The sequence below is a fragment of the Hyperoodon ampullatus genome (assembly GCF_949752795.1).
Source record: "Hyperoodon ampullatus genome assembly, chromosome: 6".
In the NCBI taxonomy this organism is placed as follows: Eukaryota; Metazoa; Chordata; class Mammalia; order Artiodactyla; family Ziphiidae; genus Hyperoodon; species Hyperoodon ampullatus.
In genome coordinates this window covers 104650167-104664533 of record NC_136919.1, presented here as the reverse complement: position 1 = coordinate 104664533, position 14367 = coordinate 104650167, and the positions used below count along the sequence as shown (strand labels likewise).

Genomic DNA, 14367 nt, shown 5'->3' with positions numbered 1-14367 from the left:
TCATCTGCTGGGCCCTTCAGCTGCCTTGGTCATCTCACAGTCACTTGGGCTGTTTTGTGTGTTAGAGTTGGAGTGCTCCCCCAGTCCACTCATTGACACCCTGTGGTGGTTTCTTAACAGGTAGCAACTGGGAAGTGGAAGCAGATAAGTAAATATTGTCCCCTTGATCTCTACTCAGGGTAAGCGAACACTTCTCCTTTGTCCCTTGTGCTGCCTTTCTTGGTGGGGGGTGGCATTCTGTGCAGTGGGGAGTGGGAGTGGGCCGCATTCTGTGAGGTGGGGGCTACTTGACTACAGATAGCCAGGGCCCTGGGCAGGGCCCAGGGTTCTTGCCTAGGGTCAGTGTTGCCTCCATAGGTTCCTGCAGATGACCTGTGGGAGCCAGTGGCTGGGGAGGTATTGCCAGAGGAAGGGGCAGAGAGCAGGGTGGGGATTAGGGGCAGGGATGGGGGTGCCTCCGTGAGTAGGCCTGGGGAGAATGCAGCTCCTTAATCTGCAAAGCTCAGAGACCTCGAGTGGCAGCTCTTGGGCATGTCCCCTGAGCCACGGGCAGGTGAATGCAAAGTCGGCTTTAATTCTGTCAATAATACTTTCTCTTTTTTAGAAATAAACAGAGAATGTACTTTGCTTTGAAAAGCTTGTTACAGGAGGCACAGAACAACTTAAAGATCTTTAAGGTAAGAGCTGCTTCTGTCTTATGGCACTTTTAGGGTGGGGCCTGTTGGTGTCTGAACTGAGCTGGATGAACCCATAGTGCTTTGGTCCCTGACAGGGCTCTGTGACCTTGCAGACGAGGGCATCTGGGCTGGGGCTGGCTTAGCATGATACTTTGGGTCCTTTTTCCAAGCCTCATTTCATGGGCATGTCATCCTGGGACTCCTGGGGATGTGTGACGGTGACTCCTTGACCACTGGGTGGCCTCAGGCTCCTTTGACACATAGATCCTGACTCTGGTTCTTGGAGAAAGATGGCCCTGACTGCGTCCCAGGAGTCCTGTGTGGTTGAGATGGGAGCAGGAGCTGGGGCAGGGCATCCTAGAGGGTGGCCACACTTGTGCCTTTCCTCCCGAGTAACTGAGGGAACTTATAATTTGGGGATCTCCTTGTCAGTTAGTGAGTTCTCAGAGTCCTGCATCCTGATCGTGGGAACGGTTCTGCATGCAGAATATTCACCATCTGGCACTGGCACCTTCTGTTTCCTCATTGCCACCTGCTGCCGGCACCCTGACCAGACTTGCTGAGGCCCTGTGGTCCCCTGGCCTGCTGCTAGCGGGAGGAGGAGGAGAGGCTGAGGGGCAGGAGTGTGGAGAGAGGGGGTGCGGGGAGAGGGGACGAGGGCTGGCCCAGATCTGGAGGAGGGCTCGGTGTGGCCTGTGTTGGAAATGTGTCCCCTGGGATCCCCCTTGTCACCTCCTTTTCTGCTTACCACTGACTGCCCCCAGTCCTGGTTATCTCCTTATTAAGTGTGACGTATAAGCGAGAGTTTGTGACAGGCTCCAGGTTCACAGGCTCTGGGTCTGTGTGGAGTAGCAGGGCTGTTGGGTGTGGACAGCCTTGTGCCCTCTGTGTCCTGCTCCGTGTGGACAGTGCTGTTCTGCACACTGGATGCCCCTCAGAAGTGGGCTCAGAGAAGTTGGGAGGGAAGCCTGTTCTTGCCTGGCTTCCCCCCATGGTTCAAAAAACTGGTCAGAGTGAATCAGCTTTACCTTGTCTGCCTCCACCTTCCCAAATCTAGAAAAAGAGGACATTTTAAAATCAGTGTTTATTTCTAAATCTTATAAAGACTTCAGGAATTGTGTATTTAAATCCTAAAGATAAGTTCCCTTTCATCTGGGGATTTATTTGGAACCTATAATGAGGGTGGCATTTTGTCCTAAATGGACCCTTTTCTGACTGCCCCCGCCTAGGCTGGCCTGTCAGGCCCACACTTAAGCTGAGTGGTGAGTCTGGCTTGGCCCCTGGATAAGCTGACCTGTCCTGGGGCCTGGGACCTGGGACTGAGAACCCTGGCTATCTGCTGCTTCTGTTGAACTCAGCTGGGGGAAGAAAATCCAGAGGTTGAGATAATAGTTTCAAAAGAGATGGATTAAAAGAAGTGACATGGAATGGCTTTTTAAAATAATACCCGGAGCAAGTCAGTACATCATTGCAAGTGCCAGCACCTCTCAGGAGCAAGCTCTCTGGTTCTGAAGCTCACGCCTTCCCTTGTTGTGAAATTCCATGTGTGGAGAAGTTTCCTGGGCCACGGTCGGTGCTGCCACCGTGCTGTCTGTCGTTGGAGCCTTCTCCTTGTCTGTCCGAGTGTTGTTCCCAGACTCCGAGTCTGTGGATCTGTCCACTAATACTGGACACTTGTGAGATGTGGTGGGGGACATGCGGGGTTGTCACAGAGCCCAAGACGATAGCTCTCTGCCAAGTGTCACATGAGGTGCTTGAGCAACCATATTTGTGTATGTAAAATGCCCATCTACCTGGATTCCAGACACTGGGGAGAAGAGGCCTTCTATTGTCCAGGGGTCACTTAACTGCTTATGGGCCTGGAGGAGAGAGTTTCACGGTAGGCCAAGGCTGCCCTTGCACTGGACCGCAAGCCAAACTCTGGCCCTACCTCCTGGTTGCAACCCATGTTGACTGGTTTTGGCTTGGTACTTCATCTTGGCCTGCTTTCCTCCCGGGAGCTCCTGCTTTTCCTTTGCCTGGTGCGCCCTCCTCCCTCTGTAAGGCCATCTCAAGGGTCAGCATCTCTTGTTGGTTTCCCCTGGTCCTTTGGCCAGCAGTGGCCACAGTTGTGTTCCCATCTCCCTGGACACCCACATCTGTGAACTCTGATGGTGCTAACAGGGGGCTCCCAGGGGAGGCATCATGCTGCTGAATCCCGGGAACTTGCTGAGGGAGGAATGTCCAGTCCACACTTCTCACTGGGTTGAATTGACCCCCATCTGCCACCTGGGGGCAGAGCAGGGATCGTCCTCGTCGTATTATCTACTACTGCATAACAGCCACTTATCATCTCAGTTTTTGTGGCCAGGAATTAAGGAGCAGCATAGCTGGTTCTGGTTCAGGGTCCCTCTTGAGGCTGCATCCCATATGAAGGCTCAGCTGGGGCCAGGGCCCTGCTCCTAGGATGGCGCCGCCACAGCCATTGGCAGAAGGCCTTAGTTCCTGGCCATGGGGGACTCGATGGGGCTGCTCAGTGCGGCTGCTGTGATCTGAGAAGAGAGTCATCAGGACAGAAGCCACAGCATCTTTTATAACTTACTCTTGCTGGGGGTATGCTATTGCTCTGCTCGTATTCTGTCAGTCACACAGACCAAACCTCCACAGTGCAGAGAGGACTACAGAGTATGAGTGTCAAGGGATGGGGGCCATTGGGGACCTACCTGGAGGCTGCTGACCACACTGTCTCACAGACAAGGAAACTAGGGGCAAGGGATTCATCACTCCCCTGGGATTGGCTGATGCTCAGGGGTGTGGGGACCAGGATTCCCTTAGGGGTTTTCCTCCTAGATACCACGGACCCCTGTAAAAGTCACAGGGTTGCACCCACTGAGCATCCTTTCATGTAGCCCTGGGAACATTGGTGCCATAAGGAGTTTCTTTGCTGGACTTGGTTTTAGAAGGCAGGATGGCCTCAAAGATGAAGATTTCTATACTAGTGATGCTGTTGGCCTTACCCACCCTGGCTGGAGCCTGGCTTAGTCTTTTGCAGAGGACAGAAGCCCTCTGGGACCCTGGCGGCCGATGTCCACACTGGCCGAGAAGTTTGCTCAGGGTCAGATGACACCGTGTGTCCCTCAGTAGCACAGTAGTGTCACTTGGCCTCTTGTGTAACAGGCTAGGGCCTTTGGAAGTTTGTGCTTTGGGCCGAGTTTGCTTGAGGTTGCTAACATCCCAGGTGTTCTGGTCTGAGGGTTTATATCTCAGGCCCAGGGCTCTGATCTTTGGTTCTTGAGAACTTTTCTCCTTTTTCATGTTCCAGTGGGATTTTTCTCTTGTTCAGTGACATGGTACATGAGGGTGGGTTTCCCCAGAGGGCTGCAGTATGCAGAGACCCCAAATGGGGGCATGTAAAATGTCCGGTCCTTTGGCCTGTCTAGTGGATGGGGACGGAGGTGTCTTCCTACCGGCCTGTTGGAGTTGACGTTTCCCCGTTTCTTTCCCTTCCTGAAGAATGGTGAGCTGATTTATGGTTGTAAAGATGCCCGCAGCCCCGTGGCTGACTGGAGTGAACTTGCACACCACCTGAAGCCATTCTTCTTCCCATCCAATGGCCTGGCCAGTGGGCCCCACTGCACAAGGGCCGTGATCCGGGAGCTGGTGCGTGTCATCACACGGGTGCTACTGAGTGGCTCGGACAAGGGCCGGGCGGGCGCCCTCAGGTCGGGGCCTGGGCTGCGGGGCCCACCCGTCTGTGAAGCCAGCCCTTTCAGCAGGAGCCTGCGCTGCCAAGGTAGGCCTGGTGGGTGGGCTGGGTGCAGGGCGAGCAGAGCCTGTGGCATGGCCTGCGAGGGTCCTGCCTGGCCTCACGGAGCTTCTGTGGGAGCAGCCTCAGTCTCGTCAGGGCTCCCCAAAGCTGGGCCTCCCTGTCTCTCAGCCCCAGGTGGGGATACTGCCTTTCTCATCTCTTATCTGGGTTTATAAGTTGCAGCATACATTTGGGCTATAGGGTTTTCCCTAAATATCGTCCCACACATCTGTGCATCCTCTGTGGTTTGCTGAGTGTTTTCGCTACATCGTCCTGTTCCATCTCATTGCAACCCTGGGGATAGGTTTTCCTTGGCCTTTTTCTTCGATGGGAAGAATTGAGGCCCGGAATGTTGCAGTCCCACAGTGCAAGGCCCTTTAGGGCAGGTGGGTGGCCTCAGTGGGTGGCAGTTTGCAGACAAGTTGTGAACACAGACGTGAGGGACCTGTGGCTCTTCTCAAGGCCCCATTCCTCACAGACTCGCTGTGGGCTGACTTTGACTCAGTGGGCATCCAGACTTCAGGGCGATCTGGTGACTGATTTGGGTTTTTGCCATGAATGTTCACGGCCTCCTCGTTTGCCACCTTTGTCGTCTGCTGGCGGGCTCCACAACACACTCAAGTATGTGGTGTGCGGAGCCATAGCCAGGGACTTATTTTGAGGGGCCAACTAGGAAGATTCAGATGATTCAGTTTTTGTGCTGATGATCCCTGTGGGTTCTCAGAGCCTCTGAGGATGGCCGTGGGGGTATGACATAGGAAGATGGTGGCCCTGCTCCCGCGTGGATTCTAGGTGCTACTGTTTTGCCGTACAGCTTCCTAAGCACAGGTCACCCTTCTTCTGTGCCCCATTTCACATTTTTCTTAGTACAAATGAATTTTGTGGGTATTTTTCTTGTTGCAAAAGTGATACCTAGTCATTTCAGACAATTTTGGTAAACGTATGCCCATATTTGGGTACTTAACTGCTTTTGAGTAGATGGAACGTGTTTGGAAGGACACACAGATGGACACTGGTCCCTGAGGCACTGTTGACACCTGTGGACTTTTCTTGCAGACCTTCCCTGCATATGTACACAGACATAAACCTGACCCATGGGGTGTGCAATGTGTTCTACATACTATTTTGTAACCTGGTATTTTTGCCTGATTAGTATAAATCTATCTATATCAGCAATTGTATTTTTTGAAATTTTATTGACCATAAGGTAGATATTCCACTGTATGAATAGCCTATAATTTTAACAAATCCCTTCTAGCTGGGCCTATGCACTTTCACTCTGTCTTACATGACTGAGCATGTTAGGTGGGGGAGGTCAGAGGTCAGAGTGTCGGAACTGCACATGGCCACAGCTGCTCCCTGTGACTCGGACCCATACTCATATATTTGTTTGTTCATAGGACGTGGCTGTTTCTTTGAAGGGTGGGATAAATGGGCTGGGACTCTGTCTCCCCAGCCCTCGAGGCCCCCGGTGCATGGCAGGGGCCTGAGAATGCTTGAGTGTGGAATGGGCCTTGTTTCCGCACCATCCCTGCCATGACAGCTCCCTGCTCAGTGTGGTCACTTGCCTCTCAGCACGGGCTGTGGCTCTGGGCTCCACAGATGCAGTCTTGCAGTTTTGGAGATGTCAACATGGTCGTTTTAAATTTTGTGCCTTGTCTTATTTAGACTGAGAGTCATCTCTCTAAACTCAGATCTGGGCTGGTGTGATGGAGGTTGAAGGATGTTGAGAGGAAGGAGAGGCACAGAGTGAGGTGTGGGTCACCTGCCTTTCTTTTGTGCCTGGTCCTGAACGTCCGCTTGTCCCAGCCCCAGCAGCTCCGTGAGGCAGGGTGCGGCCTGTGCCCGCCACCTTCTTTAGTCCTTGACAGTAAACCTCTCATTTTCCCCTGATGTTCTTGGTAGGAAAAAACACCCCGGAGCGCTCAGGGTTACCGAAGGGCTGTCTTCTGTACAAAACCCTCCAGGTGCAGATGTTGGACCTGCTGGACATCGAAGGCCTCTACCCTCTGTACCGGCGGGTTGAGCGGTACCTGGAGGAGTTTCCTGAGGAGAGGTGAGGCCCAGGTCCAGGGCTCCCCTGCCCTTTCTGGGCTCACATGGGGCCCCAAGCAGCCCTGAGGGCAAGATGGGGATGAGGGTCGCCGCAGTGGGAGGAAAGCATTGGCCTCCCACAGGAGGATAACTCACCCCAGCTACCTCCCCTCCCTGCCCCCAGATGCCAGGCTCAGCCCAGAGATTCAGTGCCACGTGAAGGAGGACCAGGGTCCTGTCAGATCAGTGGTCACTTGCCCATTTCTAGAAAGGAAGGCACATCTTGTGAACCGGACAACCCTGCCTTAGGCAGTTCCACGTCCTGAGTTGGAGCCGAGCCTGCAGGGGGCAGTGCTGCTCCACAACCAGTGAGCCGTGCTCACCCAGCCGCCGCTGGGCTTTGGCCTTCAGGCACTGCCTTGTCCATCTCCTGGCCACCTTGATGGGGGTTGCTAGGGTCCACACCTGTGGCACGTGGTGGAGGCTGGGGCCATTGCCCCGGCCTGGCTTCGCTTCCTCCCTAGCACCCCTTCACTGGCATCTCTTACCTGGACACCATTTGTCATAAACAAGAGACGTTCAGCCTTGGCTCTCCTGGTTCTGGTCTTGCAAGACGCTTCATAACGAAGTTGAGCATTAGGAAGAGATGAATCCATGAATGTTCTTTAAAACCAGATGTGTGATTCTTAAACTGCTAACAGTTTAACAAACGATTTCCAGGCAGCTTTGTTATCCTGTTGTTTTTGTGCTTTGTCCTTCAGAAAAACATTGCAAATAGACGGGCCTTATGATGAAGCATTTTACCAGAGGCTGCTTGATCTGTCCACCGAGGATGATGGCACGGTGGCCTTTGCGCTGACAAAGGTGGGTGGATCCTTCCAGAAACACACTGCGTGCTTCTTAGGCCCTTAACGCTAAGTCGGGGTTTTCCTAAGAAGTATTTCCCCGTACCTACCCCTGATGGTTAATGCAGAAAAATTGGGGATTCAAAAAACGTGGCTAAAGTTTCCCCTAGATGGACTGGGCCGGGTGGTAATAACGTTACTTTAGCTTCTAGGAAGGATTTCCCTTTGTTCACTTGGCTCCAGGCCACCCTGGGCCCAGCCCTCTCTCCACCCTCCCTGTACTGGGGTCCAGGACCTGAGGCCACTGCTCTGTGCTTCCTCCTTAGCAGCCTTAGAACAGGCTAGCGCCAACCATTCCTCTCCTTACAGCCCTCAGTGGGACTCTAGGCCCGGACCCCACCTGTGGTTGTGTGTGGCTGGCTTCCTTCCTCCCCATACCTCAGGCCAAGGGGCACCCTGGGAGAATCTCTTAGGGAAGAGGCCTGATCCTATTCTTTCCGGTTCTGTAAAATCGGAATCCAGGGGCTCCATGAACTTGGATAGGAAAAAAATTACATCTTTGTTTTCACTAACCTCTGATTGAAATTAGTGTTTCCTTCCATTACGAATGCGGCAACAACCACTGTGTGGTCAGCAGGACCCCCAACTTTGCCATTTAGAGAAATCACACCTTTTAATTTCACACTGGAGTTGCTACAGATATCTCATGATACCTTTATATTCTTCACTCCTGAGATTTTGTTATGTAATACTACATAATATATTTGTTTTAAAAAATAGTTCGGTATTTGACATGGTCAAGCCTCTATTTTTTATTTTCTGCATTTAAAAATGTTATTCTGAGAGGGATCCATAGGCTTCATTGGGCTGTCAAAGGTTTTGCTAAAATGGTTAAGGAACACTGTTCTAGTGGGAGCAAAGTGACAAAAAGGTAGGAACAAAACAGAGTGACCTCCTTCTCTACATCCTCTGGGCAGCTGCCATGGAGCCCTTAGTTTAACTGTCCTGGTCCTGACAATGGGTCTGTGGTTCTCACTTGTTAAGAGTCCTCACTCTTGTCCTTGGCTGGGTGCTCGCTCCCTCCCTCCCAGGCTGGGTGCTCCCTCTTCTGCAGCTGTTGGGCTTTTGAGGAGGTCCCCTCCAAAGCCAAGGGCCCTGAAGGAATTAGCTGAGGTGCTTGGGGATAGAGCTGTCCTCAAGGTGGGGAGAGACCCAAAAGGGAGCCTCTATCAGAATAAAGTGACGGACTGCCCTGCATTGTCTGCACCTTGGGTACATTGATGCAGGAATAAGTATCAGTGTTCCATTTTTCAAGAGAAGAAGCATAGGACTTTACTTCCGTTTTTACACATTTCTATATTTTTCAAAATTGTAATAAATAAGCATGGATTACTTTTTAATTTTATTGCAATTTTTAAACCTCATATGTAAACATAATCTTGTAAGAGATTCAAGCCATCATTACACAACTATCAGAATGACTAAAATAGTAACATTGAAATAACACTGAATGCTGGTGCAGAGAAACTAGATTTGCAGAGCTAAACATGCATGTGCCCTATAACCGAGCACCTGCACTCCTGGGCATTTGTCACAGAGAAGGGAAGACTCAGGCTTACCCAAAACCCTGTACAGGAGTGTTCATAGCAGCTTTATTTGTGATAGCTAGAAACTGGGCACAACTCAAGTGTCTGTCAACAGGTGGCCTACAACAGGTTACGTAAACTGGAACTGTTGAGCAGTAAAAAGGAACGAAATCTCAGTACACACGACAACCTGGGTGAATCTTCAGAGAAATGTGCTGAGTGACAAAAGCCAGTCCCAAAAGATCACACACTATGATTCTGTTTAAATGACATTCTTGAAATGACAAAGATGAGTGGTTGCTGTGGGATGGGGAGGAGGTGGAAGGAAGGGGGTGAGGTTATAAAAGGTCAACAAAGAGGGATCTTCTGGTGAGGGAACTGCTCCGTATTTTAACTGTGGTGGTAGATGCATGAACCTACATGTGTGATAAAATACACGTACACAACACACAGGACTACATGTAAAACTTAGGAGATTGGAATAAGATCATGGAGTGTATCAGTGTCACTATCCTGGCTGTGATATTATACTATATAGTTTTGCAAGATGTCACTATTGGGGGAGACTGGGTAAAGGGCACTCAGGATCACCTGCATGTGAACCTACAGTTATCTCAAAACAAATAATTTAATGAAAAAGATTCAAGCAGTGAGTATATTGTATAAAATGTGATGTTAGGGCTTCCCTGGTGGTGCAGTGGCCTCTCACTGTTGTGGCCTCTCCTGTTGCGGAGCACAGGCTCCAGACGCACAGGCTCAGCGGCCATGGCTCACGGACCCAGCCGCTCCGTGGCATGTGGGATCTTCCCGGACCAGGGCATGAACCAGTGTCCCCTGCATTGGCAGGCGGACTCTCAACCACTGCGCCACCAGGGAAGCCCCTGTAATATAGTTTTAACTGTAATATAAATGGGGAGAAAAAAAAAGGAAAGTATTTTGTCATAAAATAACATGTATTTAAATTAAAAAAAAAAGGCAGGGGTGGCAGAGAGTAAATGCTTCAGGCTTTGGCCATCTGGTCTCTGTTGTAGCTACTCAGCTCTGCCATTATAGCTCAGAAGAAGCCAGAGACAAATATAAATGAGCATGGCTGCGTTCTAGTAAACCTTTATTTACAAAAACAGGTGGCAGGCTGGATTTTGCCCCTGGCCTGTAGTTTGCTGACTTCTGTCCACTTTTGCTTGTTAGTTTTTATATTCATTTTTTTCTCTGTTGGTTTGAAAGTTAGACATTCTGTTACTGTCATTTTTCTGGTCACTTGTCCAATTTGACCATGCATATTTAAAGACTAAAATTAATAATTTAACCCCCACTCCCGCCCCAACACCTGCCACACAAACACATAATATTGGGTTGGCCAAAAAGTTCATCTGGGATATTTTAATTCCAGTTATCGCTCCCAACTTATATGCAGTTATTGTCATATAAGTTTTTGTCATACAACTTTTCTTGGGCATATACCTAGGAGTGGAGCTGCTGGGTCAAGTGGTAACTTATGTTTAACTTTTTCAGGAACTGCCAGACTGTTTTCCAAAATGGCTGTACCATTTTACATTCCCACCAGCAGTGTACAGGGTTCCAGTTTCTCCATATCTTTTACAGCACTTGTTACCTGCCCTCTATTTGTCTTATTCTGTTAAAAAAAATTGCAATTTACAGTATTATTTTATACAGGTGTTTGTTTAGATCTACCACGTTTACCCATATCTTTGCTTAACATTCTTACATCTCAGATCTTTCCTCTTTTTCCTATAAAAGTTTTATTGTGATATGTTACATACCATACAATTTACCTGCTTAAAGTATGCAATTTGGTGGCTTTTACTATATTCACAGATATGTGTAAGCAGCATCACAGTCAATTTTAGAACATTTTCATCACCTAAAAAAAATTCTATACCCTTTAGCCATCATCTCCTTATCTCCTCATCCCCAACAGCCCTAAGCAACTACTGATCTACTTTTTAAAAAAATAATTTATTTATTTTTGTCTGCATTGGGTCTTTGTTGCTGTGCGCGGGCTTTCTCTAGTTGCGGCGAGCGGGGGCTACTCTTTTTTTTTTTTTGCGGTACGCAGACCTCTCACTGCTGTGGCCTCTCCCGTTGCGGAGCACAGGCTCCGGACGTGCAGGCTCAGCGGCCATGGCTCACGGGCCCAGCCGCTCCGCGGCATGTGGGATCCTCCTGGACCAGGGCACGAACCCGTGTCCCCTGCACTGGCAGGCAGACTCGCAACCACTGCACCACCAGGGAGGGGGCTACTCTTTGTTGTGGTGCGCAGGCTTCTCATTGCGGTGGCTTCTCTTGCTGTGGATCATGGGCTCTAGGAGCGCAGCTTTCAGTATTTGTGGTGCGTGGGCTCAGTAGTTGTGGCTCACAGGCTCTAGAGCACAGGCTCAGTAGTTGTGGCACATGGGCTTAGTTGCTTTGCAGCATGTGGCATCTTCCTGGACCAGGGCTAGAACCCATGTCCCCTGCATTGGCAGGCGGATTCTTAACCACTGCGCCACCAGGGAAGCCCCCAATCTACTTTTTATCTCTATAGATTTGCCTATTCCAGATATTGCATATGAATGGAATCATTCAATAGGTGGTCCTTTATTACTGGCTTCTTGCACTTTAGCATAATATTTGCAAGGTTCATGTGTATTGCAGCAGGTATCAATACTTCATTTCTTTTTATGACTGAATAATATTCCATTGTATAGATATACTGTATTTTGTTTATCCATTCATCAGTTTGCTGAGCATTTGGGTTGTTTTCACTTTTTGGCTATTATGAATAATGTTGCTATAAATATGTGTATAAATTTTTCTGTGGACACATTTTTACTTTTCTTGGGCATATACCTAGGAGTGGAGCTCAGGAGCTCAGGAATTTCAGGAACTGCCAGACTGTTTTCCAAATGGCTGTACCATTTTACATTCCCACCAGCAGTGTACAGGTTTCCAGTTTCTCCATATCTTTGACAACACTTGTTACCTGCCCTTTTGTTTTTAGCCATCCTGGTGGGTATGAAGTGGTATCTCATTGTGGTTTTGATTTGCATTTCTGTGAAGACTAAGAGCATTTTTAAATGTGCTTATTGTCCATTTGTATATTTTCTTTGGAGAAATACCTATTCAGGTCCTTTGATCACTTTTTAATTATGTTATTTGTTTCATTGTTGAGTTGTAGGGATTTTGTATATTGTGGATAGTAAGCCCTTAGCAGATATATGATTTGCAAATATATTCTGTCAGACACCTTTTCACTTTTTTGATAATGTTCTTTGTTGTAAAATATTTGCAATTTAAAAACTTTATTTGTTCATTTGAAATATAGTTGATGTACAATATTATGTTAGTTTCAGGTATACTACATAGTGATTTGACATTTGCATACACTATGATATGATTACCATGATAAGTCTAGTAACCATCTGTCCCCATACACAAAAAAGTTTTTAACTTTGATGAGGTCCAGTTTGTCTGTTTTTCTCTTTTGTTGTTTGTGCTTTTGGTGTCATATCTAAGAATTCATTGCTAAATCCAAAGTCATGAATATTTTCCCCTGTTTCTTCAAAGAGTTTTAGCTCTTAAATTTAGTTCTTTGATCCATTTTGAGTTAATTTTTATATATGATTTGAGGTAGAGATCCAACTTCATTCTTTGTATGTGGATATTTAGTTGTCCCAGCACCATTTGTTGAAGAGACTATTTTTTCCCCATAAATGTATGGGTTTATTTCTGGATAGTCAATTGTGTGCCATTGATATATATGTCTATACTTATGCTTGTACCCTGCCTTGATTATTGTTGCTTTTTAGTAAGTTTTGAAATTGTTCTTTTGCAAGATTGTTCCGGCTATTAGGAGCCCCTTGTAATTTCATTATGAATTTTCGAATCAGCTTGCCAAGTGCTACAAAGAAGCCAGCAGAGATTGTGATAGGGATTGTGGTGAATCTGCAGATGGCTTGCATATGGCCATCTTTATAATAGTAAGTCTTCCAGTTTGTTAACATGGGATGCTGTTCCATTTATTCAGATCTTTGTTTTTCTTTCAACAGTCTTTTCAGAGATACATTTTGTACTTTGTTAAGTTTATCCCTGGGTGTTTTCTTTTTGCTGTTGTAAATGAAGTTGTTGTCTTAATTCCATTTTTAGATTGATCATTGCAAGTGTGTAGAAATACAATTTGTTTTTGTATATTGATCTTATAGCTTACAACCTTGCTGAATTTATTAGTTCTAATAGTTTTTTAGTGAATTCCTTAGGATTTTCTCTATGTAAGATCATTTAGAGATAGTTTTACTTCTTCCTTTCCAGTTTGGTTGCCTTTTATGTCTTTTTCTTGCATAACAGCCCTTGGCTGAACCTTTAGTGCAATGCTAAATGCAAGAACAGACCTGTCTGATTTGTTCCCGGTCTTATTGGGACAGCATTCAGTCTTTCATCATTATGTGTAATGTTAGCTTTGGGCTTTTCGTAGGTATCCTTTATTGGGTTGAAGAAGTTCCCTTCTTTTCTTAAATTGTTGAATGTTTTTATCATGAAAGGATGTTGGATTTTGTCAAATGTCTTTTCTGCATCAATTGATATTATCATGTGTTTTGTTTTTCTATAGATATGGCATATTAATTTATTTTTGGATGTTAAAACCAACCTTGCATTCCTGGGATAAACCCCACTTGGTCATGGCATATGATTCTTCTTATATATTGCTGGATTCAATTTGCTATAATTTTGTTGAGGCTTTTTGTGTCCATTCTCATAAGATGTATTGGTCTGTAATACTGGCCTTGTCGAATGATTTGGCAAGTATTTCAGCCTCTTTTTTTTGGAAAGGTTTGAGAAGGACTGATGGTAATTCTTCTTTAAATATTGATATTTGATAGAATTCACCAGTGAAGCCATCTGGGTCTGAGCTTTTCTTTGTAGGTAGTGTTTTGATACCCAGTTGAGTCTCTTTACTTGGTATAGAAAATTGTGCTATTTCTTCTTGAGTCAGTTTTTGTAGTTTGTACCTTTTTAGGAATTTCTCCATTTTATCTAAGTTGTCTAATTTATTGGCCTACAGTTGTTTACAGTTTTCCTCTTCTTCTTGAAGTATATCTTTTAGAAGTTACTTTAGTGAATGTCTTTTGGTAAATTCTCTTTGTATCTGTTTATCTGGATATATTTATATTTTGTCAGAGTTTTGAAAGGTAATTTTTTTTAGGTACAAAGAAGTGGTTGATTATTTTTCTATTAGCATTTAACCATTTTATGCAACATTATCTGACTGTGCATGTTCCTGCTGAGATGTTTTCTGTCAGTCTAACTGTCCTTCCTCAGGAGTTGATTATTTTCTCTATGGTTGCTTTTAAAGTCTCCTCTTTTTAAATTTGACATTTTAGTGCAATGTGATTAGGTGTGGTGTACTTTTAATTTATTCTGCTTGGTGTATGTTGTGCTTT

The 14367-nt window shown here is 46.8% G+C and overlaps 1 protein-coding gene across 1 annotated transcript in view; it reads left to right on the top strand.

The window, feature by feature from the left end:
* IPPK (inositol-pentakisphosphate 2-kinase) overlaps positions 1-14367 on the top strand; it is a gene marked incomplete at its 3' end in the record, with an annotated part of 44675 nt that overhangs the window by 22651 nt on the left and 7657 nt on the right. The window contains exons 7-11 of the mRNA XM_079706225.1: positions 121-179; positions 605-677; positions 4170-4449; positions 6370-6520; positions 7260-7362. Coding sequence (XP_079562351.1) covers positions 121-179; positions 605-677; positions 4170-4449; positions 6370-6520; positions 7260-7362 — 666 coding nt within the window. The remainder of the gene's footprint in view (positions 1-120; positions 180-604; positions 678-4169; positions 4450-6369; positions 6521-7259; positions 7363-14367) is intronic.